Source organism: Pelodiscus sinensis, chromosome 1 (assembly GCF_049634645.1).
Source record: "Pelodiscus sinensis isolate JC-2024 chromosome 1, ASM4963464v1, whole genome shotgun sequence".
NCBI lineage: Eukaryota > Metazoa > Chordata > Testudines > Trionychidae > Pelodiscus > Pelodiscus sinensis.
In genome coordinates, this window is record NC_134711.1 from 176251101 (window position 1) to 176276410 (window position 25310).

The window sequence follows — 25310 nt, forward strand, 5'->3', positions numbered from 1 at the left end:
AATATAGAATTTCTATTCTTCTCCCCAATGCTTAGGCGAGCCAAGCCCTCCATCAATTCATGGACAACCAGGCAGTGGAAAGAGCTTTAAACTTAGCATAACTAAACAGGATGATGGAGGAGCCCCCATATTGGAATATATCGTGAAATACAGAAGTGTAAGTATTTCATTCATCATGGGAGCATGTTTTGCTCTATATTATTTGTTTGAATGTTGAGAAGAGGTTTAATGGAAAACGGTAATACTTTATTTTAAAATAAATTGCTTAGTACACAATTGAATAAAAAGAAATGTGGAACATTTGTATATTTGAAATGTATAATAGTTACTGTTATTCCTTATGAACAGGTTTTTAATTCCAGATATGTATGTTAATTATGTGACTGAAAATTTAGAACTGACAAAAAACTTTGAGATTTTGTTTTAATATAGGTCAAGTAACAATGTTTTTTTTTCAACTCTAAATATTTAATAATATCTCATACTTGAGTAAATGACAGGGCTGGTATCAGATTACACAGTATGTGATAAAAGAATATTCGGAAAGTAAAATAATATGCCATTGTGTGTATTTGTGGTGTGAAACACTTATAAGGGCACCTTCATGTGCGAATGAAATGTAAATAATCTTAGTTGTTCTCTGAGTTACCTGAACTACCTTTGAAAGTTGTCTTGTCTTGTTATTGTGTATTTTCTACATGTTTGAAATTCAGTTTAGAAATTCTGACCCAGAGATAGTTTGCAATGAAGAAGGACTTTCTTATATCATTGTAAATTCACCAGCTCTTTAATAGGTAATCATATGATTCTGTTCGGTCAGTATATTATTTTAGTATTTCTCCTCTCATCTAGCAGGTTTAAACAATTCACACTAACTTGGCTACCCCTCTGAAGCTCTTGAACTCCTATTCGGTTTCCTTTATGATCTTCCCATGATCTTTTACTGAGTGGGATCTACTCCTTATTAATAAATGTCGCTGAATTAAGAGTAGTGTTAAAATGATTGTGATAAAATACATGGAGGCTCCTGATCTATTAGACTGTAACTTGAAGCACACCTCTGTTAGGGTTAAAATAGCAGGTAGGTCGTGCCATCCCATCTTACTGAAAACAAATAATGCAGAGTAGAAACAAGAAAAAAACACACTGATTCATTGTAGGAAGTGATGCCATCCCCTGGATCTTCATTTAAAGGCAAAATGACTTACAAATATGTGTCTATTTGCTTATTAAAATAGCAGGAAAAATGTAGATCACAGATACTTAAAACTGTACTTGCTTTCCCAACACACTGTAGCATACTTAAATATGATGGACGGACAAAATTGCCACCAGCAAAAGTAATAATTTTGACTCAACAAATATAAGTTTTCTCATTGCACTTGTCTTAACTTCTATATATGCTATAGAGTGATCATACCATTTGGTATCACGTCACTGGATGTAACCAGGAGGTCACTGGAGTATAAAAGGAGAAGTATAAGTCTAGATAGATGGTCAGTGTGAAAGAAACCAGGGGCATGAAATTGTGTATTTGGATACATTAAAACACCTAATAGCTGGGACCTTACATTATAAAGAAACTAGTCAGTTGCAATATATATATATATATATATAGTCCTATTTTCTATTTACCTTTAGTATTTGCTCTGTCAATAGGCAAACATTGTTTTATAAATCATTTTTATCATGCATGTTGCTTACTATGCAACTTCTTGTTTGATGACAGCTGTGTGGTTATAAAAGTTGTGAACTTGGGCATGTGAAGTGATTTTCCTGGGCTAACCATAACCAAAAAGGATTGGTAGTTCAAAATCAATTGAAAGTGAGATGGCAGATCTTTCAATAATGGCCTGTGGGACTAACAGCAGGCCATTCCCGAAATCCCTAAATCTTAATTGACCTATTTAAGTGACTTGCAGTCCAGTAGGATATAGAATATCTCAGTAGAGATGAGAGGGGGGAAAAGCAACTGTCTAAGAGAGACATGACAGTAAAAAAAGCAAAGGACTGATTAGATATAACAGTTATGTGGAGACGTTTCCCAGCTAAAGTCTACATATTGATGTACAGAAAGATATAACATGTTAAAGATATCAGGTCAAGTTATAAAGACATTAATTCTTCTTAATGATCTAAAATGTTCCTATGTTACCTAAATCTGGCCCTGTATCAGGTATGTTTGGAACTCTGTGAGTTGTATGTTCTTTAGTCAAAATATAATACATTCACTTAAAGGATTTGTTTTATGTAATTTATAATTTATGACTACAGGTTGCACCTTCCTAAACCGGGCCTCTCTCATCTGGCAACATCCATGGTCCAGTAGGACCATGGCTGTTGCTGAACAAAAGAGCCCCACGGCAGGAGGGCCAGCGGCTGAGAACCTTATGAAAGGTGAGGCTGATGGTGGAGGGGCCAGGGCCTCAGCAGCCCTGCGATGGTAGCAGGGCTTGTGGTAGTGGGGAAGGGGCAGCCTGTGCATGCTAGGCCGGCAGCGGGGCTGTGTCGCAGCTGCTCAAGTGGGTGGCAGCTTGGATGGCAACAAGGCTGGGCCATAGTAGCCAAGCAGAGGAAGCCTGTTTACAGCCGCAGTAGTGGAAAAGGGGTCACAGCAACCCAGCTGGGGTCGTGCCAGGTTGGCAGCCCAATCAAGGCCACATGCCAGCTGGCAGCAGGACTGGTGCCATGTGTAGCTGGACAGAGTAAGTCTAAGGGTCCGACTTATGCTCCCAAAGACTTGCTTCTGGCTCATCAGATATAGGGAAAAGGGAAAGGGGGGAAAGAATGCAGACCTCACCGCCCCTAAACTAGCACATACAAAGTTCTTCTGCAATTGACCACTACACCATGACAGTGGGGCAGGACTGCATGTTGTCATGCTGGCAGTGGGGCTGGAGAAGCAGCTATGGCAGCGGAGTTGGGGCAGCCATGTCGCCCAGCTGGTAACCGGGCCAAAGGAGCCAGTGGCAGGAAGGGGCAGTAGGCTAAGGAAGCTGGGGAGCAGAGGACTGTCCCTGGTCAGACAAATTGCTTCATCCAGGACCACTCAGATCCCAATGGTGCCAGACTAGTGAGGTCCAACCAGCAGTTAGTGTACAATATGCAGAGACCTTATAAAATTTGAGATTTAAATAAGAATTTCAAACTGCCACAAAATCATGCCTCTCTGTATACTGAATATTTACTGTCTACACACACACACACACACAAATATATAAATAAATATTGCCAGAGAATATTTTATATTTTTCTATTGTTATGTGTTTATATTTCTATATTTTTATTTTACAAAATGTCATGAATTTATATCATACCAGGATTAAAAACAAAACAAAAAAACCCACAGTGATTCAAGAAATTTTTTCCCCTCATGGTTATATGAGAATGAATGAGTGTCAGTAAAGAAGAGACTACATGAAATTGTATTTCTTGCCACCTATTTATTCATTTTATTTTCTAGGGGAGAGCTTGCAAGTGTTTGGGGCGAGGAAGGGAAATGAAAATCAGCAGTAGTTGCATAGCCTTATGTTCACTCCATGTCTTCCCTCTCCCTTGATCGATTCTCAATGCCTATTATAAATAATATTTCAAATCAAGGCAAAAGGTCTGCCTTTGTTTAAGTCCTTTATCTGGTTTATATCCTGTTTTTCTAGGTATTTAAATTGTGTTTCATGCCAACAAAACCAGATGAGCTTCTTTTTAGATCACTGATTTTACAATGGGTTGATCCTACTGGGAGCATCATTGTTTTCATAGGTTTAGTTTGTATATAAGTGCAAATCTAAATCGAAGCAATTCTAACATTTTTTTAGGTACAGATATGAGAGGTTGAGTGAGAAACAGTTGTACAGCATCAGCTTACAGAGCAATTTTATGCTCCATTGTTCACAAATGCAGTCCTGGGTTCATTCTGTTAATTCTTATTTGCTCAGCTAAGTATTTGTAACAAGATGGAACAGTAGGAGTGACAAGGTGTATCCCCAACATGTGTCATTACCCAGTCTTTTCTCATCTCTGAAGAGGATCTGAAGTGAGCCACAGCATCTCTTTTGCATTTTAATGACCTTGCAACTTTGTGCAGAGTATAAGCTTTCATTTTAAAAGATCATTTTTTTATTCTTTGTGCCTGCTGATAAAGTCTCCCCAGTGTGAATCATTGAACTTGTCTCTGCAGTGTGGCAACCTGAAATAAGTGTCGTATGTCATTCATCTCCTTAGGATAATGACAATTTAGGTCTAATGATAAAAGTTTAGATAGTCATGGATAGCTATTTTATTGTTGAATACTTTAACAGAAACACCCAGAAAATCTTCTCATCCTGTTCTGTTGAAGAGGATAGAAATAAAAAGGTATCATCTACATTATCCCCCTGCTGCGGAAGAATTATTCACTGCACTACATTTGCCTAATTTTTAATTTCATAAATGAGGTCTTCCTGAACTTCCCCTGAGAGCAAATTCAGCAGTTCAATAAAGCTACTACCGAGAAGTTTTACCTGATTTTGACCATCTACACTTTCTTCTTTTTTTTCCATTATTCCTAGTGCTTGAAGTGAGCCTCTATGGAAAGAGTAAAGAGAGGCAACAGCAATTTGGTAAATGGGAAGGAGATGACATAAAGAAGAAAGAAAGTGTGGGTGGGGGGAAGCTACTGAGAAAGGGGAAATGTAATATCCACTAGGGAGAATTGAAGGGAACAGAGTGGGAACAACTGTAAGATGTAGCCTTGAGAACGTGACCAGAGTGCAGTGCAACCATTGTTTCCCTCCACTGAAATCCCTTCCTCCATTAAAACAGTATCTTAGAGAATTTGTTTGGGCCTAAATTCACATTTCTCCAGTTGGATTAAATGCCATTTTTATATTTAGATGCCTGAAATACTCTCTACAGCAGTAAATACAAACATAAGTTCTTGATCCGTTCATCTGAATGAATGAATGAATGAATGCTATTTAAAGTTTCCCTCAGTTATCAGTTGACTGCTTTCCCTCCTTGATTCCCTTTGGTCCCATTTAATTAGTTTTCCTTTAATTCCCTGCAGCCTCATTACCAGCCCCAGGATCAATATCTTTGCTTGTGTGTTTAACAAGAATATGAGATAATAAGCTAAACATCAGTCAACATGTTTTCCTTCTTTGGGAGCAATATATTGTAATAATTTATTTCATACTAGGGATCAGTTACTTCATTATGAGTATTTCCACATAGATTCTTGCTAAGACTGAGGATAGTCTTCATAAAAGATCAGAGCAAAACCATCTAGTCCAGGGTGTTTTTCAGTTTGTGTTATTTAAATTGTCTATTCTACTTCTGTCAGTTTTAGCATCAGAGAATTGCTCTGTTTCTTTTGTGGTTAGCTTTCATATTCTTAACCAAGAAATTGTGAAGCACAGATCTTTGTTATATAATGCAGAATATACAATATTGAACACTTCTGGATTATTATTTTAGGCCTAAATCCTCACCTACTGTGCTAAACTCAAATAGGTAGGCTTAATGTTAGGAAAGTTTCCATGGCAGTTTAAAAGGGGGAAAAAAATCCTCTTCCACTTCTCTAGTCCAGTGTTTCTCAACCAGAGGTATGAGTACCCTTAGGGGGGTACATGAGAGAAGTCTGGGGGGGCATGTCAACACAACTGAAATTTGGAGGAAACTGAATTTTTGTTATAAGTTTTATGGTGCTTTATTATTTTTGTACTTTTTACACCCAAAAATTTCATCACCTGCTCAGCTATGATTAAGTTGTTTAAACAAATGTGTTGCAATGATAGAAAAAAAAATTGAGTGTCTGAAAACTGTACATACTGGGGGTACTTATAATTTTTTTTTTGAAAAAGGGGGTACTTTATTTTTAAAAAGGTTGAGAAACACTGCTCTAGACCATGGAATCCTAGTGGATTTAAAAAGAAAAAAAGTTCAGCAAACAAAGCTTTCTCTTGACACTAGTCCCATGGTAGCTGGAATTAGAATTGAGTAGTGACATCCATAATTTCCTTTGGGGTCCTTTGAATTCTTCTCTTGGTTTTTGAGGGTTTATGGTGCATTCACTTTATATGTATAAGCTTTTCTTAGCAACCATGAAGACCAGGAACTTTTTTTTTGTCTGCTAGAAATGGAGATCTCACGTAATAACTAGGAGGTGGGGCTGTATGAACAGCATCAAATATTTTGAGATGTGATAAAAATGTCAGAGTTGGCAAACAGCGTACCTCCCCTGTCTTCAATGGTGTTTTGTCCATTCACACCAGCAGAGCATTTGGTTTATTGAATTTGTGAGTCATCTCCGGTAATTAACAGCCTATGTAGCTGCTGGTCCAGTAACCATAGTCCTCTCCTTCCTATTCTGTGAGGTTAGTTCTGTAATGAATTCTCATACCCAGATTCCTTGGGGATGTATACTGTTGTCTTGCCAACTACCAACAGGGGCAAGAAAATGATGAAAGTAATTAATGCATCTGGGAGCTATTTTAAAAATCTCTTTGTAGAGTATTACCACCTTCCTACAGCCCCTATTTGCCTGAAATAAGTGTGAGTTACCTACTGTGACGTAGTGTGGGTACCTTGCTGGTTGCTAGGCTTGGGTTGTGAGTGACCTCCACTGGCTGCTGTATGCAGCATGGCCCAGCAGGGCAGGGGATGAGTCATTATGCAAGGGGGCTAAGAATCTGCCTGACCAGTCATCTCCCAGGGAGTGGAACAATGGGAAGAAGGGGAGTGGAGCCCTGTCTAGGGGCAGGACTGGAAGTGGGAGAGTTGGGTTTCTGTCTGGTGGTATGGAGGAAGCAGCCTAGACAACGGGCTGGGATTTAGGGGCCCAGGCTCCCCCATCTTAAGGGGGGCTGAGGATTCCTAGGCCTGCCCTGTAACCAGATTACATCTGTGCTGTGCTGTATCCTGGAAAAGCAATAAACTCCCTCTATTCTACTGGCTGGTGGAGTCTGTCCGTGCCATTACGGGGGTGCAGGAGACGGGGAAACCCCAATGTGCCGTCACACCTACCAATATTAATTTCAAAGGTTCTACTAACCAAGTATTGACTAACTTGTTTTTCTCTGCTTTTGGGGGAATCAAAGGGATTCCACATGTTTTAATACTCACCATGCATTTTTATTTCATCTTCTGTGAAGGTTTCTTGCCTTTCCTATTCCTATCTCTTGGTTTCACACTGATGATCTGTTTAGTTCCCATGGTGATTTTACAGACTCAACTAAGTTTTCTTTGAAGTAAAAAATATCCATCAGTTCCTCTCAAGTACCATACATTTTTAGTTTTCCTTTGTAAATTATTTGCAGTTGGGTTGGCTACCACAATGAAAAATTAAAGTCTTTGCTTTTTTTCCTCCAATGGCTTACACCCTTTTGCCTAGTATATCAATTAAGCTGTCTCAGGAAACCATTACTGGAAGTTGTTTCCTTTTGAGAATTGTTCCCTATTTTCACTTGTCGCAATGTTGATATTAATGCTCCAAACTTTTGCATTGATAAGAGGTTTGGAGATTGTGGTGGGCTTCAAAGCAATTTGGTTCTGTTTATGTACAGTAGGAAATATTTGTTTACTTACATGGATGTTTTAGAAGACAGAGTTGTTCTTTCTTCATCCTCTGGGACACATACCACATGACATTTGAATATCTGGATCTGGTTTCTCAGAATGTTACTTTGGCTCCCTTTGTACTTGATTTATGTGTATGGTGTCATCTTTCTCTACATCCTAGGCAATCTGTCAGTCTATGCAAATTAGATGTGTAGGTGTTTTTCATAAACCCATTAGGAGTATCTCTGTATCTAAAGGCAACTAATACCTTTAAGAATCTGGCCCTTACCCATTTTTGAAAATTTTACCATTCGGCTTCATATCTGTCTCTAAAGCACTTAGCAATGAGTTAACATTATACATATGGTGAATAATATGCTTTGGTCTGCGGCTTTGTGTGAGGTTTGTTTCAGCAAGCAGATTATACTTTGAAAAAAACTCTTCATTCCCCAAGTTATAAAATTACTTGGCATTCAGATTTCCTAGACAGCTTTGAAAATCTCAATCATAACAGTGCTCAGTGACCAGGCTTACAACATCTGTGAGCTTTTTAATAAGCAGTATTACAGAAAACAAATAAAAAAACAGCACAATCTCTTAAGCTACTGCTGTTCTAATCATAATGTCTGAAGATTTACATTTCTTGATTTATATTAGAGACAAAATTGCTAATAGTGCTACTAATGGGAGGCCTTTGTCCTTAAAGGAACAGATTTTAGATTTCAAGCCGTTGCTTTAAAGGAGTTTCTTATCTTTTATGTGTTGGTAAAGCACTGAGTACAGCATTCTATAAATTATAGATAATAATTATTATAATAACAAGAAAAGCCTAATGAGGAAGAAAGCTTTCTTTATGGTTCTGTTTTTCTGCTTCTAAAAGTAACCAATTAAAGGGGCTTAGCATAAACAAGGAGATTTATAGAAACAGTGTGTGGGTTTCCCACACACATGAACGTGCACTCTTGCAAAGAAATTAGCCTGAGCATATTGTTCAGTAGTGTTCTGAGTCAATGAATCTTGAAAATTCATAAGCGATATCAGTGATAGTTGAAGGACACTTCTGCTCTCCCTTTTCTCTGTTTACCCAAGATGCCTCTAATAGGTTCTGCGCAGGTTTTATCTGTGTTGAGGAAAAGATGAGGTATCAAAGCTTGATGGAATCCCAGAAGCCTTTCTTTCTATATTTTGTATTTATTCTAATTGTTACCTATTTATGGGTACGTCTACACTACAGCGCTAATTCGAACTAACTTAGTTCGAATTAGTTAATTCGAACTAAGCTAATTCGAACTAACGGATCCAGACTCAATTAGTGTTTTGCTAATTCGAACTAGCATGTCCACATTAAGTGGACCCTGAACCAGGCTTAAGGATGGCCGGAAGCAGTGCCGGCAGGGCATCAGAGGAGGACTTAGAGCATGGAGATGCTGTGTCAGGCTAGCCGAGGGCTGTGCTTAAAGGGTCCCGACCCCCACCCCGGACAGACAGTTCTCAGGGGTGCCCCGCTTGCAAAGCAGTCCTGGCTTGGATTGCCCGGAGTAGCCACACTGGGCACATCACAGCACTCGGCCATCAGACTGGCTGCACTTGCCGCAGGCTGCCATCTGGGGAGAGGGAGCAATTGGGGGGCTGCAGGAGAGCTTCCACCCCAAAAGCCCGCAGAGCCAGCCCAGTCCTCCCCATCAGGGGCGCATACCCCATTCCTCACTCACCTCCTTCAACTTACCCTTCCCTAGCCCCTCTTCTTGATGTACAAAATAAAGGACAATTGGGTTCAAAAATTGAATCTGTCTTTATAGAACAAAACTGGGGGAGACTGGGAAAAGGAGGTGGGAGAGGGGAAGAGAGAGGCTGGGAGAGGGGAGGGCAACTAAAATGATCAGGGGTTGGGAACAGGTCCCATATGAAGAGAGGCTAAAGAGACTGGGACTTTTCAGCTTAGAAAAGAGGAGACGGAGGGGGGACAAGATAGAGGTCTCTAAAAGCAGGAGTTGGGTGGAGAGGGTGCATACAGAAAAGTTCTTCATTAGTTCCCATAAAGAAGGACTAGAGGACACCAAAGGAAAGGAATGGGTAGCAGGCTTCAAACTAGTAACAGAAAGTTGTTCTTCACAAAGCAAAGAGTCAACCTGTCGAACTCCTTGCTGCAGGAGGCTGTGAAGGCTACAACTAGAACAGAGTTTAAAGGGAAGTGAGATCAAGTCATGGAGGTTGGGTCCATGGAGTGGTATTAGCCAGGGGGTAGGAATGGTGTCCCTGCCCAAGATTTGTGGAAGGCTGGAGAGGGAAGGCACGAGACAAATGCCTTGGTCACTGTCTTCGGTCCATCCCCTCCAGGGTCCCTAGGGTTGGCCCCTGTCGGCAGACAGGCTACTGGGCTAGACCTTTGGTCTGACCCAGTACGGCCATTGTAAGCTCAGGGCTCAGGGTCGGGGGTCTCAGTGGACCCCCTTGATTTTCATGCACACCTGCTCCTGGGTGGCCAGGCTGGCAGCTCTCCTGCCCTAGACGGCCACTTTCCTGTGCCTAGTGTGGAGATCGTGGACGAAGTCCACGATGTCCGCACTAGACCAGGCGGGTGCCCGCCTCTTGCATTCCCGGGCAAGTTCCCGGGAGCCGCCAGCCTGGTCCCGGGAAGAGGGGGAGGGCTGGGGGGCATCGGGTGGGTGGCTCGATGCGTGCCAGGTGCAGGGTCTGCTGGCTGGGTTCTGGCAGGCTTGCACCTGGCACGTTCATCGTAGCCAGCCCGTGCCCCTTTAAGGGGTCCGGGGCCGGGAGGGGGGCAGACGAGTTTCCCTGGTGTTGGCCAGAGTGGCCACCAGGGAAACCTGGGGAGGGCTAGCCTCCCACTAGTTCGAATTAAGGGGCTACACACCCCTTAATTCGAACTAGTAAGTTCGAACTAGGCTTAATCCTCGTAAAATGAGGTTTTCCTAGTTCGAACTAAGCGCTCCGCTAGTTCGAATTAAGTTCAAACTAGCGGAGCGCTAGTGTAGCGCCTATGAAAGTTAGTTCGAACTAACGTCCGTTAGTTCGAACTAACTCTGTAGTGTAGACATACCCTATGTTACCAAAATACTACTAAAATCTTCCTTGAGTTCAGTCCTTGGATTTCTCCTTTTGGAAAGAATAAGTCTTTCATAGAGTACACTCACAACTAGGAGTTCCTATGCTTCCTAGTGGCCATATCTGGGGATTAATTACCTTTTTCCTTGCCCATTGGTCTCTTTCTTTCTCAGACACAGTTTGCTGCTTCTTTATGGTCATTGTAGGTCCTCCCCTTCCAGAGTTTCAAAGTCCCATTTGATCAACAACCAGTTGCTGTTCATTCAGCCTTCCAGTCCAAGGCCAAATCCATTTCAGTTTATCCCTGCTCACTATTCTATGTTCTAGTCCAGGGATTTTGGATTTGGTAACTGTAGTCTGCTAGCTCCTGCCGTTGTTTTCATAGACTTCTTGCTGCCTTCTTCTTGATCTCCTGGCCCTCCTCTAAGTTTACCAACCCGAACTCTTTCATCTCACAACTAACTGCAGATTACTGAAATCTGTTATTCAAACACATGTCTCTCCTCTTGGGGTGATTGCAGCCTACTTCCCCAGGAACCCCTTTCTGCAGACAAATTCCTGGCCTTATACTAGCCTTGGTACTTCAGCTCACTTCTATTATCGGTCATCCTTGAAATCCATGGTTCTACCTCAGTTGCATCCTATCAAGTTAGTTAACCTAATCTGTTCTGTGTGGTGTGGATACCCAACATAATGCCTTTATATCTGGGTTTCTGCTGGTGCATAGGCTTTAGGTTAGAGAGACAAGATTTGGCTTTTAGTCCTTATGCTTAGTCTCCATGAGCTAGATAGATTCATGGAGGTTAGGTCCATCAATGGTTATTAGCCAGGATGAGCAGGAATGGTGTCCCTAGCCTCTGTATCTCTGGAGATGGGTGACAGGGAAGGGATCACGTGAGGATTACCTGTTGTGATCTCTTCTTCTGGGGTACGTAGTATTGGCCACTGTTGGCAAACAGGATACTGGACTAGATGGACCTTTGGGCTGACCCAGTATGGCTGTTCTTATGTTCTTATTAAACTTTGAAATGTGCTCCACAGAACACAGATCATGTTACCATAGAGAAAAGATATAGAGCCTTGGAGGAAAAAAGAACTACAGCCTTTTTACTTGCAAATACATATACACACATATATAATAATGTGCTGTGATCTTCATAGCTGTACACTATGATTATTGAAATGTCATTATATATCACATATAAAAATTATGTTAACAATCTTAAGGTTACAAAGTCAAACATGCAAAAGATAGGACATGTTAAAATTAAGATTGCCTGTGAATCTTAACTCAGTCCCGTTGTATTTTATTTTCTAGTGTTTAACTACATAACCACATGCTAGTTTTTCCACAGAACCCAATCTCATTCATTCACATGATGGAACTGGTCTGGGTGTGGATGAGAGTTCAGTAGTGAAAGAGGCTGTTGCCTATAGTACCTCTGCCTCATTTGTTGCAAAAATTGGCTGGTGTGCAATGAATGAGGTACAGGCTAGTGTTATGGTTAAGGAAGCTGAAGGCAGCCTGGGGAACTGAATTCTGTCCCTACCTCTGCTGCAGGGATCCTGTGTGATGCTAGGCAAGTCACCTAAATCAAACGTTTTGTAGATAAATGTTTATTTTCTGGGTTCCCAAACTTGAGAGCCTGGGGTCTCATTTGCAGAAGTGCTGAGCACACATATCTGCAAGTCATAAGGGACTTTGAACATATAAAATATTAAATACAGTGCTAAATACTTAACTTTTCAGTGTTCATCTGTTATCTTAATATTCCTATATCATAGTTTACTGGGTGTAATTTCCTAAGGTTCTTTTTTAAACAACCACTAAAAGCAGAAATTCTAACACATACTGTCTTATTCACTCACATAATTCACCAGCAGGGTTGAAACCTTTAGATCCACCTCATAGACCTTCTACCACTTTGTTAATGGAGTAAATAATAGCAATAGTAGTTTGTTAGTCCGTATGTGGAGAAGCCAATAAATGAAGATTAGGCATAAATCAGTTGGATTTACAGATATTAGCTGACATCCTGGGATTCAGGAAGGTTGGGTTCCGTTTAAAGTTCAGAAGAGTGCTTCACTGGACACAGACCTTTCTGCTTCTCTTCTCTGCTAATCTATCCTGTGATGCCTCTCCCAATACATCTCTGTTCCAATACTCTTTCTCCTCCCTAACTTGTTCAAGTCCCATTCACCTTCCGTAACTAATCCCAATGTATTTCTGGTCTCGCTGTCTGGGTCCAAAACTTTCGTCCACTCTTTCTCCCCATCTTAGCCTCCCTCCCTAAACTGATCTTTTCAGTATCCTTCTCAGGCTCCTTCTCTCAGTCATCTTGCCTGGCCAGTCCCAGTTTTTTGGTTCCCCAGGATCCTCATCTTAGTACCATAGATCTGGAAGAGGTCATCAAGTCCAGCCCCCTGCCCAAGGCAGGACCAATTCCAACTAAATCAACCCAGCTGGGGCTTTGTCAAGCCGAGACTTAAAAAACAATAGGAATGGAGATTCCATCACCTCCCTAGGTAACCCATTCCAGTGCTTCACCACCCTCCTAGTAAAATAGTTTTTTCTAATATCCAACCTAGACCTCCCCGACTGTAACTTGAGACCATTGCTCCTTGTTCTGCCATCCTTCACTACTGTGAATAGCCTTTCTCCATGAGGCCTCCCATGAGGAAGTTGAAGGCTGCTATCAAATCTCCCCTCACTCTTCTCTTCTGCAGACTAAACAAACCCAAATCCCTCAGTCTCTCCTCATAGGTCATGTGCTCCAGCCCCCTAATCATTTTGGATGGCCTCTGCTGGACCCTCTCCAATGCATCCACATCCTTTCTATAGTGGCGGGGGAGGTGGGGGCAGAACTGAACACAATACTCCAGATGTAGCCACACCAGAGCCAAATAAAGGCAAATAATCACTTCTCTAGATCTGCTTGTAATGCTCCTCTTAATGCAATCTAAGATTCCATTAGCCTTCTTGGCTACAAGGGCACACTGTTGACTCACATCCAGCATCTCATCCACTGTAATCCCCAGGTCCTTTTCTACTGAACTGCTACTTAGCTAGTCAGTCCCCAGCCTGTAATGATGCTTGGGATTCTTCCATCCCAAGTGCAGGACTCTATATTTGTCCTTGTTGAACCCCATCAGATTTCTTTTGACCCAATCCTCTAATCTGTCTAGGTCACTGTGGACCCTATCCCATCATATCTACCTCTCCCCCTAGCTTACTGTCATCTGCAAACTTGCTGAGGGTGCAATTCATCTCCTCATCCAGGTCATTAATAAAGATGTTGAACAAAATCGGTCCTAGAACTGAACCTTGGGGCACTCCACTAGAAAACGACCACCAACCTGACATAGAGCTGTTGATCACTACCCATTGGGCCCTGTTGGGCCCTACCCAGCTTTCTATCCATTTTACAGTCCATTTATCCAATCCATACTCCCTTAACTCCATCTGATCCCCTCTCCCAGCATAGTCTCTCCTGCCTCTATACTGGTCTCCTCAGTAGATACTAGTCCTTCCACTCACCTCTTTGTTTCTAATCTTAGTCTCCGTTTCCAACATTTCTACCCTCCCTGGCTCCTGGCAACTTCTAATGCTGCCTAAAATATACCAAAAACCATGTTTCTGTATTCAATTTTATAATTTGCTCTGTGTACTTATATATTTTGCAGGATGTTTCATAAATGAATTCATAACATGCTTCAGCGGGATATGCTATTTGCTAGAGTTTTAATGTAGTATTCCTGAATTTCCATCATTGTTCAGTTTTGCACTGAAACTAAAGACCGATGCAGTCACAAATATGTTTTATGAGCATTTATTTTATTTATTGCATTTTGTAACTGGTCAACTTTGTTTAAATTGAGAATTTTTTTGTTTAAATACCATTGATTCTAAATGAAGCAATTTTGTACCCTTTCAAAAACATATCAATGATAATTCTTCTATACTTTGAAATTGGAACTTGTACATGAACAAAATACAAATTTAGAATACAATTTTCAAATGCAGGTGCCTAATTATCTATTCCTAAATGAATATTTAAGGGTCAAAGTAAAAAATGTCCTAATTTCAAAGGAGCTGATTACCACAGCTCACATGGAAGACAAAATGGACCGGGAAAGCTCTGGGTTGATTTAGATTATGCACATCAAACAATTTAGGGCTTAGTATATTGTTTTGTGATTATTTAAACTAATATTTGCATCTTTACAGAAAGATAAGGAAGATCAGTGGCTAGAGAAAAAAGTACAGGGTAGCAGAGACCACATAATCTTAGAGCATCTTCAATGGACCATGGGTTATGAAGTGCAAATTACTGCTGCCAATAGACTGGGTTATTCTGAACCAACATTGTATGAGTTCAGCATGCCACCAAAGCCCAACATTATTACTGGTAAGTTAATTTTAAAATACACGTCTAATTGTGACCTGATTGTTTTCTCATAATAGCATTTAATGTCTATGCTCTTTGGTTTTTGTTGCAGTCTTTGGATTTAAGATTATTGATTATTGCAAACGTTTTTAATTGCCTAGACTTGAAATCATAATATTCTTTATTTCAGCTCTAATTGGATTCTAACTCATAAATTGGAGATGTTTGTTGTTGTTGTTTATATTATTGTATGGCCTAACAACCCTAGTCATGGACCAGGATGCTATTGTACTATGCATTGTACGAATGCAACAGAAAGATGGTCCCTTCCCCAAGGGGATTTCAATCAAAACACCTTTCCATTTGCCACTATTGATATTAGTGAAGTCACTGCTAATTGCAGAAGAAACATAGAACCACAGATTCAGGTATGGGCAGTTAATAAGAGATTGCTGTTATTCAGAAATGTAGTTGCTGTACCTTTGTAAGATTGGGGGTTTTATAAATTGTTTATGTTGTCGGTTGTAAATCTGGTAATGTGTTGGGATCCTGGGGCTCAGTCCAAGTCAATGGGACTACTCATGCTTTAAATTAAGCATGGGATTAAGGGCTTTGCTTGAGCAGGTTCCATACTCTGCACCTTACAATATCAAGCCTTTAAATAGGGATGTTTTGATTTAATCCTTTTAGTTAATCTTTGAGGTACTTAATGTATAAAGTTCTAAGGGTCCAACTCGACAAATGTAACTACTCCTATAAATAAATTGTTCATGTGTATAACTTGAATAGTTTGGAGTTAACATTTTTAAAAGCAAAAATACACAGTGGTTCAGGACTAGCAGTGTTTCCATTATTAACTTATTGAAGGTTAAAATTTAATCTTTTAAAATTATTTCAAACTGAAATTTGAGGCATAATTTACCAATTCCCTAGCACTCTTTTCAACAACAGTACAAATGTATTCATTTAACTTATGGGGGTTAGATATTTTCTGATTTACTATAACTAAAACACATATTAATTTTAGAATTATGAGTTTTCAGGGTTTTAGTCCAAATTGTGAACTGTTACATTTGATAAGTTCAAAATGAAATAAATGGCAGTAACATTTAAATTTAGAAGTCAGGTATTAAACCTTTGCAGCATCTAAATTTAACAGAGGTTTTATGTTAGCTATAAATTACATAGATAATACATTACACTAAGATTTTAAACTTGCCAAATACATATCAAGGCCAATGGAAAAAAGGACAAAAGTAATACGATGTCAATACAGCTGCATCTAGACTGGCAAGTTTTTCTGCAAAAGCAAGTGCTTTTGCGGAAAAACTTGCCAGCTGTCTACACTGGCCGCTTTGAATTTGCACAAGAACACTGATAATCTAATGTAAGATTTTCAATGTTCTTCCGAAAATACAATGACTCTCCAATTCAGGAAAAAGCCCTCTTGTGCAAATGCTTTTGTGCAAGAGGGCCAGTATAGACAACTGAGAACCATTTTGCGCAAAAAAGCTCTGATGGCGAAAATGGCGATGGGGGCTTTCTTGCGCAAAAGCATTCATGCCAGTCTAGATGCTCTTTTCCACAAATGCTTTTAACGGAAAAACTTTTCCGTTAAAAGTATTTGCGGAAAATCATTCCAGTCTAGACATAGCCTACCTGTATTTCATATGGAGCTTAAAAGTATGAGTGGCACTGGTTTCACTAATGTAGTATTGACTCCAAATGATCTATAAACTTGATGTATTCCTGGAAATGTTTCAAATAATTAACATTTTTTCTCCTATTATCTAATTGGCTACTAAAAAAACCAGTCAATCTACTACATTGTTAGTGGATTGTTTTAGAAAATATATTTTCAAAAGAAGTGTTTTAGGCTCCTAAGTTAATGGCTTTTCCTATATTATCAGAAATGTATCTGTTGATATTTAAAGTCCAGTTTCCTGATTTATAAACAGTTAAGAAGCATGGCCCATAACTTAGTAAATATAAAGTTTAGGATCAAATCAAGCCCTGATATACGCTGGGTGTTGATTTGTGCACTTGGTCAGTGTAGGTAAGTGGAAATTTATTTGGGTCTTGATGTGGCTCAACTCCCTCACACTGCAGTCTACTTCTGTTTGATTCAGTGACATCAGTCTGTTTGCCACATTGTGGTATCATAGTTCAGAATTATAATTTCACCCTGAGGCAAAAAATGAAGATGGAGATGGGCTGTAGGAAAAGAGATCTTCCTCAGCAATTATTCTAGGTAAATTCTATGACCAGTATTATGCAGGAGGTCAGACCAGATGATCACAATGATCCCTTGTGGTCTTGCTCATATGAATCTATGCAAAATCTTTCCTTGCAAGGAATAAAATAATCTTGCAAGTATAAAATGTAATAGAAAAACAGAGGAAGGGCACTTACCTTTATACAATTGATATATTTGGAATCATTTAACAGCATACAAGTTTCACTTTAATGTTTCTTAGATATAGATATACCTAATGAAACACAAGCTTAACCATTTACAATTTTTTAAAATCATAAATAATTCCAGCAACTGGCAAACTCTAAATGCCTGCATGAGTGGTAAGAAAGCTTAATACTTTTTATATACGAGGCAGTTTAGGTAACCAGCATCTAAATTAGGGGTGGGCAATAGCATGGTGATCGTTTGCCAAGGTTAGACCATGGTGAGTTGCCACCGCTATATTTATTTGCGCGGATGCTCCCATTGGTGCTCCCGTTGGCTGTGGATTACTGTTTCCAGCCAATGAGACCAGCACGGACCAGGACACCACTTTCTGCAGCTCCCATTGACTTAGAATGACAATCTGCAGGCAACAGGAACTTCAGTATTCAGTACCTGCAGCCGTGCAGGTAAATATAGTGGTGGGGACCTGCCAAAACTTAACCATTGCACACTGGATCTGGCCTGGGCTGGTATTTGCCTACACTTGATCCAATGGAGATAGAGCATTTTTCATTTTATGAACGTGCTTTTTCAGCTATGTAGGGTAGGGGATCTCTTATTAGTACTTTCACGCAAACTTTACTAGCATTAAGGAGAAGTTGGACTATTTGAACATTTAGCATATAGTCCCTTTGATATGGGTAATTTTTTCAATTAAGATTGTGCGACTAATTAGTTTCCTTGACAACTGCTTTTGCAAATACTAAAGTGGGTGTGAAATTAACATACTACAGGAATTCTGTAGAAGCTGTTTCTAAATGATCTGAATATTTTGCCATAAGATACTCAAAATCTCTACAGTATTTACTATAATTGTCTATGAACCCAACCTCTAGTACATATGTCTAGTTCTGAAATAGATGCTGTGTGTGTGCGTATTTTGTTTTGTTTTAGTTTTTAATCTCTCTAACACTAATAGTTAAATTTTAAAACTTCACACCTGATTCCTACACAAATTTACATTCATCCTTAACTTCAAACAGCTGAGTAATCACCTTAACTTCAATGTTCATATCTAGGACGCAAATCACTGGCAGCTTTGGTAGCTTTTTAATTTTCTTCTATCACATATTTACTGTGAGTTTCGTGGGCAATTTTTATTTTAAATGCTGCCCCCAGTGCTGGTGTGTTGTATTCACAGCCTTGGAACAGTCAAAATCTCTGTGCAATTCCCACAGACAAAATGACCTTTTCTGTCAGTGTTGAGGTTTTTTCTTACCCTTTTGAACAAATGACTGTCAGTTGTGCTAAAGCACCTTCATTCCTCCTGACCAAAATTATTTAGTGATGGGCAATCTATTTAATACGTGATATTTTCTTTGATTTTCATGCTATGCCCAATAGCAGCAAAGATGTCAGTATTCATCATACCAAAGAGATAGTTTATATCATCAGTATTGACGAGAAATGACAGCTTTATGAGATCTAAAGTTTCGTCTTGAAAAGAATGTGTGACAACGTATTTTTATATCAATGCAACAAGGTGTCTTTTTTTTTTTAGATTAATAGAATTAGAAAGTGTATGGTCAATATGAATACAATAGCATCTTCTTCCATCTGTCTCAAATACATTTGTGTAAGTTCTTAGCTGGCCCCACAGATAAGCATGTCACAGAAATAATTCCCAAAGTGGTTGCTGACAATCCTGGGAACTTCTCCTGTCCATTAAAGCCTTCTTTCCATATTTTAAATGTATTTTAAATTACTCCTTCCATTTAACAACACAAATAAGATGAAAGTCATAAATGTAATGTCATACAGGGATTCAACCTACAGAGAAACCCAAGATAGTGATATGGGTGGGGGAAGAAAACATTCACAATACAAAAATTGTAGGTTGTTAATTTTTGTTTTCCTTGATTTTTTTTCTTTAAATCTGTTTTGTTTTTTTGCCAAGGAAGTAGAGAATATTCATGTGAGGATTTCCATTCTACAGTGCTGCCTCCTCCTGCCCTTTATTTTAGGTTAGTGATTCTCAAAATGGGTCATGGACCCTCTTTGGGAAAGCCACTAGCGGACCTGTGCTTCTTTGTTTACCTGAAGGGTCTGTAGCGTTGGAGCTCCAGTTCATTGTTTCCAGCCAAGGACATCTGCAGGAAGCAGTGGCCCAGGCCAGGCCTTGACGGGAAATGGTGAACCAGAGTCAGTGAAAGCCACGTGGTTCCATTGGCTATGGACCTTGTAGGTAAGCAAAGCAGTGCAGACCTGCTAACAGAACTAAGTAGTGTCGATGTTAGCTGCTGGCTACCAGTTCCAGTGTTCTCTCTGTGCTGCTGGGCAGCACAGCGTCACAGGTGACTAATCACCCTTGCCCAGTCAGAGGCTCAGGGCTCAGTGCAGGGATCTGACTGGCTGGGTGGGGCTGATTAATTACCTGTGAAGCTGTGCTGTCATGCAGCTTAGAGGGAACACTGACCAGTTCTATTTCTTGTTTTCTGGGAAACATATATTTCATTATTAAAAATAAAGTAACAGTGTTTATAAAAAAAAATAATAATAAAAAAAAAACCACACACCAACCTTCCCATGGAACTAAGCTGGAAAAGCTGTCAGTGACAGCATTAGCTAAGAATGGAAGTTCTCATTTACAGTTATGAAGTAATAGCTGCAAGTTTATATCACCAGTAAAAAGGCAGTAGAATTCTATAGTATTTTGATTTGAAGGGAATTTTTTTTAGTGCATGGAAAAATAGTTTAACAGGATGTCTTCAACCACTTTTTTTACTCCCCAAATTGAGCATACTGATTGTTTGAAGGGCAATTTGCTAAAAGGTTCTGCCCATTGAGTTTACACAAGCAGATACTCACATGGGTAAATCTTTTGGCAACAGATTTCTCTTTCTCTTCAAATTATAGAAAAAGTTTAAAATTAAGGATTTGGTAATTATGGCTACATCTAGATTACATCCCTGGCTGTGTCTAGACTGGCAAGTTTTTCCGCAAAATCATCTGCTTTTGCAGAAAAACTTGCCAGCTGTCTACACTGGCCAGTTGAATTTCCGAAAAGCACTGATGATCTCATGTAAGATCGTCAGTACTTTTCCAGAAATACTATGCTGCTCCCGTTTGGGCAAAAGTCTTTTTCTGAAAGACTTTTGCGCAAAAGGGCCAGTGTAGACAGCACAGTACTATTTTCTGCAAAAAAGCCCCAATCGCGAAAATGGCTATTTTTTGTGGAAAACCGTGTCTAGATTGGCCATGGACTCTTTTCTGCAAAAAGTGCTTTTGCGGAAAAGCATCCTGCCAATATAGATGCACTTTTCCGAAAATGCTTTTAATGGAAAACTTTTCCATTAAAAGCATTTTCGGAAAATCATGCCAGTGTAGACGTAGCCCTTCGTAAACAGAGGGATATACATGAGGCACTTCGAAAGTACAAATGAAGTGGGGATTTAAATATCCCACGCTTCATTTTCATAATCATGTCATGGCGCTCTTTCAAACAAGCGCCATATCGAAAGTAAAACTGCGGTCTAGACACGTTTCTTTAAAAAATGACAGGCTTTTTCGAAAGATCCTGTAAACCTGAGCCATATACATAATTTTGTATCCTGAACCTGATCTCTCTTTCTTCATTATGATCTCAATAATGAGATAAAACAGCATTTTTAAATTTCTCATACAATTAAAACTCACTGAAAAATTGTGCGTATTCTAGATTTGAATTCTTTTGGGCCAAAACAACTTTACTTTACCAGCCATAGTTGCAAAGCTGCAACTTTTCTGGTTTCTGGGCCTGAGAATCTGTTTCAGGTCACAGGCCATTAAAGCAGCCTGAATTAGGCCTCAATAGAGCTGCTGTGCTCCAGTATTAATTAGAACTCTTGGGTGATATTTCCAAGATAGAAAGATTTCCCAGTGCATCCAAGAAGGTCTTTTTAGCACTGACTCATTTGTTTTCAGACAAATCTAGAGCAAAGAACAAAAGAGAATACATATTTAAGGGAAAGCACTGATAATGTCAGTGTTCTCTGAAACAGGAAATCTGCAAGCAGCCATGCATTTTGGTGCATATAATACAAGTCAGAATTATAACCCCCAGCTTCACAAAATTACCTGCAACCATTGTTGCTTTGATAGACGATGTGATCCCAAAGCAAGAAGGCTAGGGAAAAAACCTAGTTCCTCTAAGAACTTGCACCAGATTACTATCAGAGGGGTAGCCATGTTAGTCTGAATCTGCAAAAGTGGTGAGGAATCCTGTGGCACCTTATAGACTAACAGAAGTGTTGAATCATAAGCTTTCGAGGGCAAAGACCCACTTCGACATGCATCTGACAAAGTGGGTCTTTGCCCACGAAATCTTATGCTCCAACACTTCTGTTAGTTTATAAGGTGCCACAGGACTCCTCACCACTTTCACCAGATTACTGAGGATCTTACAGAGAATATAGCAAACACATAAAAAGGATGCAAAGTGTGTAATCCTAAACAAATGTGCAGTCTACTGTAGAAGCAGAGAGCTAGAAATAACTACATTGGTGATTTTCTAATTAGAAGCCCCTTTGTCAACCACAATCAGAAGAGAACTGAAGGGGAGCAGTTTAGTGGGCAGTAAGACCTTTGGGATATAAAATTCTATTTAAAATGTTAATTGATCAAACTATATATTTAATCAGTTAACTGGCCTATTGCAGCACAATGCAGGTAGGGTTGCCAGATGGTTGAAATAAAAATACCGAACTCCCTCCCCCTCAAAAAAAAATCAGGAAAAAATTCTGTTGGGAGGGGGGAAAGAGAGGGAAACCAAAGTTAATGAGAAAAAAAAAAGACTCCAAACAGCATTAAAACAGCATGTCCCCTTTAAAAGTGAGTGCAGGGATAGGGGAGGATGAGCACTAAAACCGAGAGGAAAGCATTGCTTCCCCTAGGTCTTTTGGCTGGCAGCCATTTTGTGCTGGCAGCCTTGGGGAACCAGGTAAGCACCAGGTCGGGAGAGTGGGGGTGTTGGGAGCCAGGGGAGGCCAGGCGCTGAGTATCTGTAGGGTTGCTAGGTGCCCAGCATTTTCTCCTCCTCGCGAGGGAAAAATTCAGAGAATACCGGACATTTTAGGTGTCTGGTATTCTTTGAATTTTTTACTGGACAGGAGCCGAAAATAATGGATTGTCCGGGTGAATACCGGACACCTGGCAACCCTAACCAGGTGAGGGGCTGCTCCAAGTCGGCAGAGCCTGCCACTGCAGATTGCTCTAGCCAGGCTAGGACAAACCCCCTGTGTGGCAGTGGGGGACAGCTCTGGCTGGATCGGGTACCAGTTAACTGGTTACCCCAGCAAGGTGAATATTTACAGGGTAACTGGTTAACTGTTAATTCTTTACATCCCTAAAAAAGCAAGATAAATGTATACCTGTTTTTGCTATGAATATAAACTCCATGGCTAGGAATCCCATAAGCATTGTATTCTTCGAGAAATTCTTATTCAAAGTGATAACAAGGAATATGTTAAGGTAACAGCTCTTTCCACACAGTGATGTAATAGTCATAGCAAATATGCTGTGATTTGCACTTCAGGGAATCCTACAAAAGAATGCTAAAAATGTGTTGGAAAAAAAAGATCATCATCTAGTTACACATGGCATTTACATATTATTCTAACTGAAATGGCAAGCTGTCAGGTAGCTCAGGAATAACTCTGTATACTCCATTTCCTGAGGAAACTCTAATGGTTTTATACTGGGGAGGCTGAAATCACTAACAGACTTTGATAAAACAGCAGTTGATGTGATTCCAGAGGAGAGACAAATTTAAAACAAACAATCTCACACTATTACTATTTGCTATATCCACAGCCAGAGAACGTAGAATATTTGAAAGAAATTTCAGAAAATACCTGCACAACCTTACATAGAATTGTATAATATTGGATGTGGAGGCAACCTTGAAAGGTCATCAAATCCAGTTCCCTGCATTCATGCCAGGGTCAAGAACCGTCTAGATTATTCCTAATATGATTGTCTAACCTGCTTTTAAAAATCTTCAGTGATGGAGATTTCACAGGCTCTGTAGGCAATTTATTCCAGAACTTAACCACCTTATTAGGATAAATTAGAATTACAATAAATTCTTCCCATATAGTGATTCATGAGAATGTTAAACTCTGTGAAATTACAGTAATGAAAAACACCCATATCTTCCCTATCTCTGTGTAGTGAGAAGAGGATCAACTAGTTTCAATAAATTAAAAGATGACCTCATTCTGAAATTAAACCTTTATTTATCTGTGAAAAAGTTATTTTTATATCTGTGCCTCTGTCACTTCTGTTCATCCAAGTCTGAAAACAGACCTGTTGAAATATCAAACAGTGCTAGTATTAGCAGATTTCCAGCACATATTTCCAGCACAGTTTTGAAGATCCCAGAAGTTTGGATAGGCCAGCCTATTAGTTGTTATTCACATCAAATCTCCAAACATTTTGTGGTTTGTCAGTAAGATTCCAATTCTGCCCAGTTTACTCACAGAGTAGCATATTATTTGGTGAGCAGTCTCATTGATTTCTGTGAGTCAGATTCCATTATTCTTATTTCCATGAGTAGTATTTTACTATATACAGGACATCATTCCTTTCATTGTATAGGTATATTTCCAGGATAAAATATCACTGACTTAGAGTAAGCATGGTGTAATCAGACTCCAGGTAAGTCCACAGAGACAAAAATGAATAATAATTGTGATTACAATGTTATCTAATCATAGTAATGAGATCACAACATTATCTAACAAGAACATTACATTCAAGGTTACTAATCTCCTTTTGAGGTGAACCAAATGCCTGATAACAAATCACAATAGCATACTAACCTCTCGCTCCCTGAAGAAAATTCAGACAATGGTAGTCATAAATGGAGAGCCTTTCAATCGTAACATTCACTAAACATAAAGAATATTCAGCCCGAAGTTGTCAAAAGTTACTAATTATTTTAGAAGAAAAATGTAAAAAACAATGAATGGTCCTGCAGCACCATGATTTTAGTTGTCTTTGTGTGGCAGACTTGAGACATCTTCAGAATGGCTTTATTTTCAGAAAGGACTCCCCCCTTTTGGTGTCCGACTGAGCACTGAAAATTTCACCACTCTCACTAGTCACTCTGTGAAATAGAGGCATGCAGATCCTCTGAAGTGCCATAAATGCCACTTAAGAGTTCCCTCTCCTGCTCCAGATTATAAATCCCTCTCCCCTTCCAGGTTGTGAGCTCCCTTCCCCCTCCCCAGCTTTTTTAAATAAAAGCTCAATACAGAGTTCATTTTGTTCAAAACCAAACAGGTATCTTTATTAAGAGGTCAGGGAAGAGGTGAAGGAAGGATTGTGGTAGGGAAGGGATAGGGCAGCAATCCAGAGGCCCCAGTTGGGTAGGCCCTGGGGAGAGTTACTGGGGTCCTTGAGAGAACCTCTCCCTCAGGGCCTCCCAGATGCACACCCCAGCTTGATGGGCCTGGCGGACGGCAGCTGTCCGTAGTTGCAAGAAGGCTCATCCCTCGCAGCCGGCATCTGCCCCTCACCCCGGGAGGAAGGTCTCCCCCTTCCTTTCCACAATGTTGTGGAGGACACAACATGACACGACCACCTCAGGGATGTTATGCTCCCCCACATCAAGGCAGTTCAGCAAGTACCTGAACCGTGCCTTGAGGAGGAGGCTGAAGGTGCACTCGACCTGGATCCTGGCCTGGTTTGGGTGGACATTAAATTGGTCCCTACTGGGGTCCACGTGTCTGGTATAAGGCTTCATAAGCCTTGGCATGAGGGGGTAGGCTGCCTACGATGCACAATGGCATTTGCATGTCCCCAATCACAAATTCACAGCGGGGGAAGAATGTGCCCACCTCCAGCTTTCCCTACAGGCTAGAGTTCCGAAACATGTG

General features: G+C 40.1%; 1 protein-coding gene across 2 annotated transcripts in view; it reads left to right on the top strand.

Moving 5' to 3' along the window:
• Positions 1–25310, top strand: part of NCAM2 (neural cell adhesion molecule 2) — a 547839-nt gene that overhangs the window by 471283 nt on the left and 51246 nt on the right. For both annotated transcript variants that reach the window (XM_075910051.1, XM_006128839.4), the window contains exons 14-15: positions 36–157; positions 14831–15011. In XM_075910051.1, coding sequence (XP_075766166.1) covers positions 36–157; positions 14831–15011 — 303 coding nt within the window. The remainder of the gene's footprint in view (positions 1–35; positions 158–14830; positions 15012–25310) is intronic.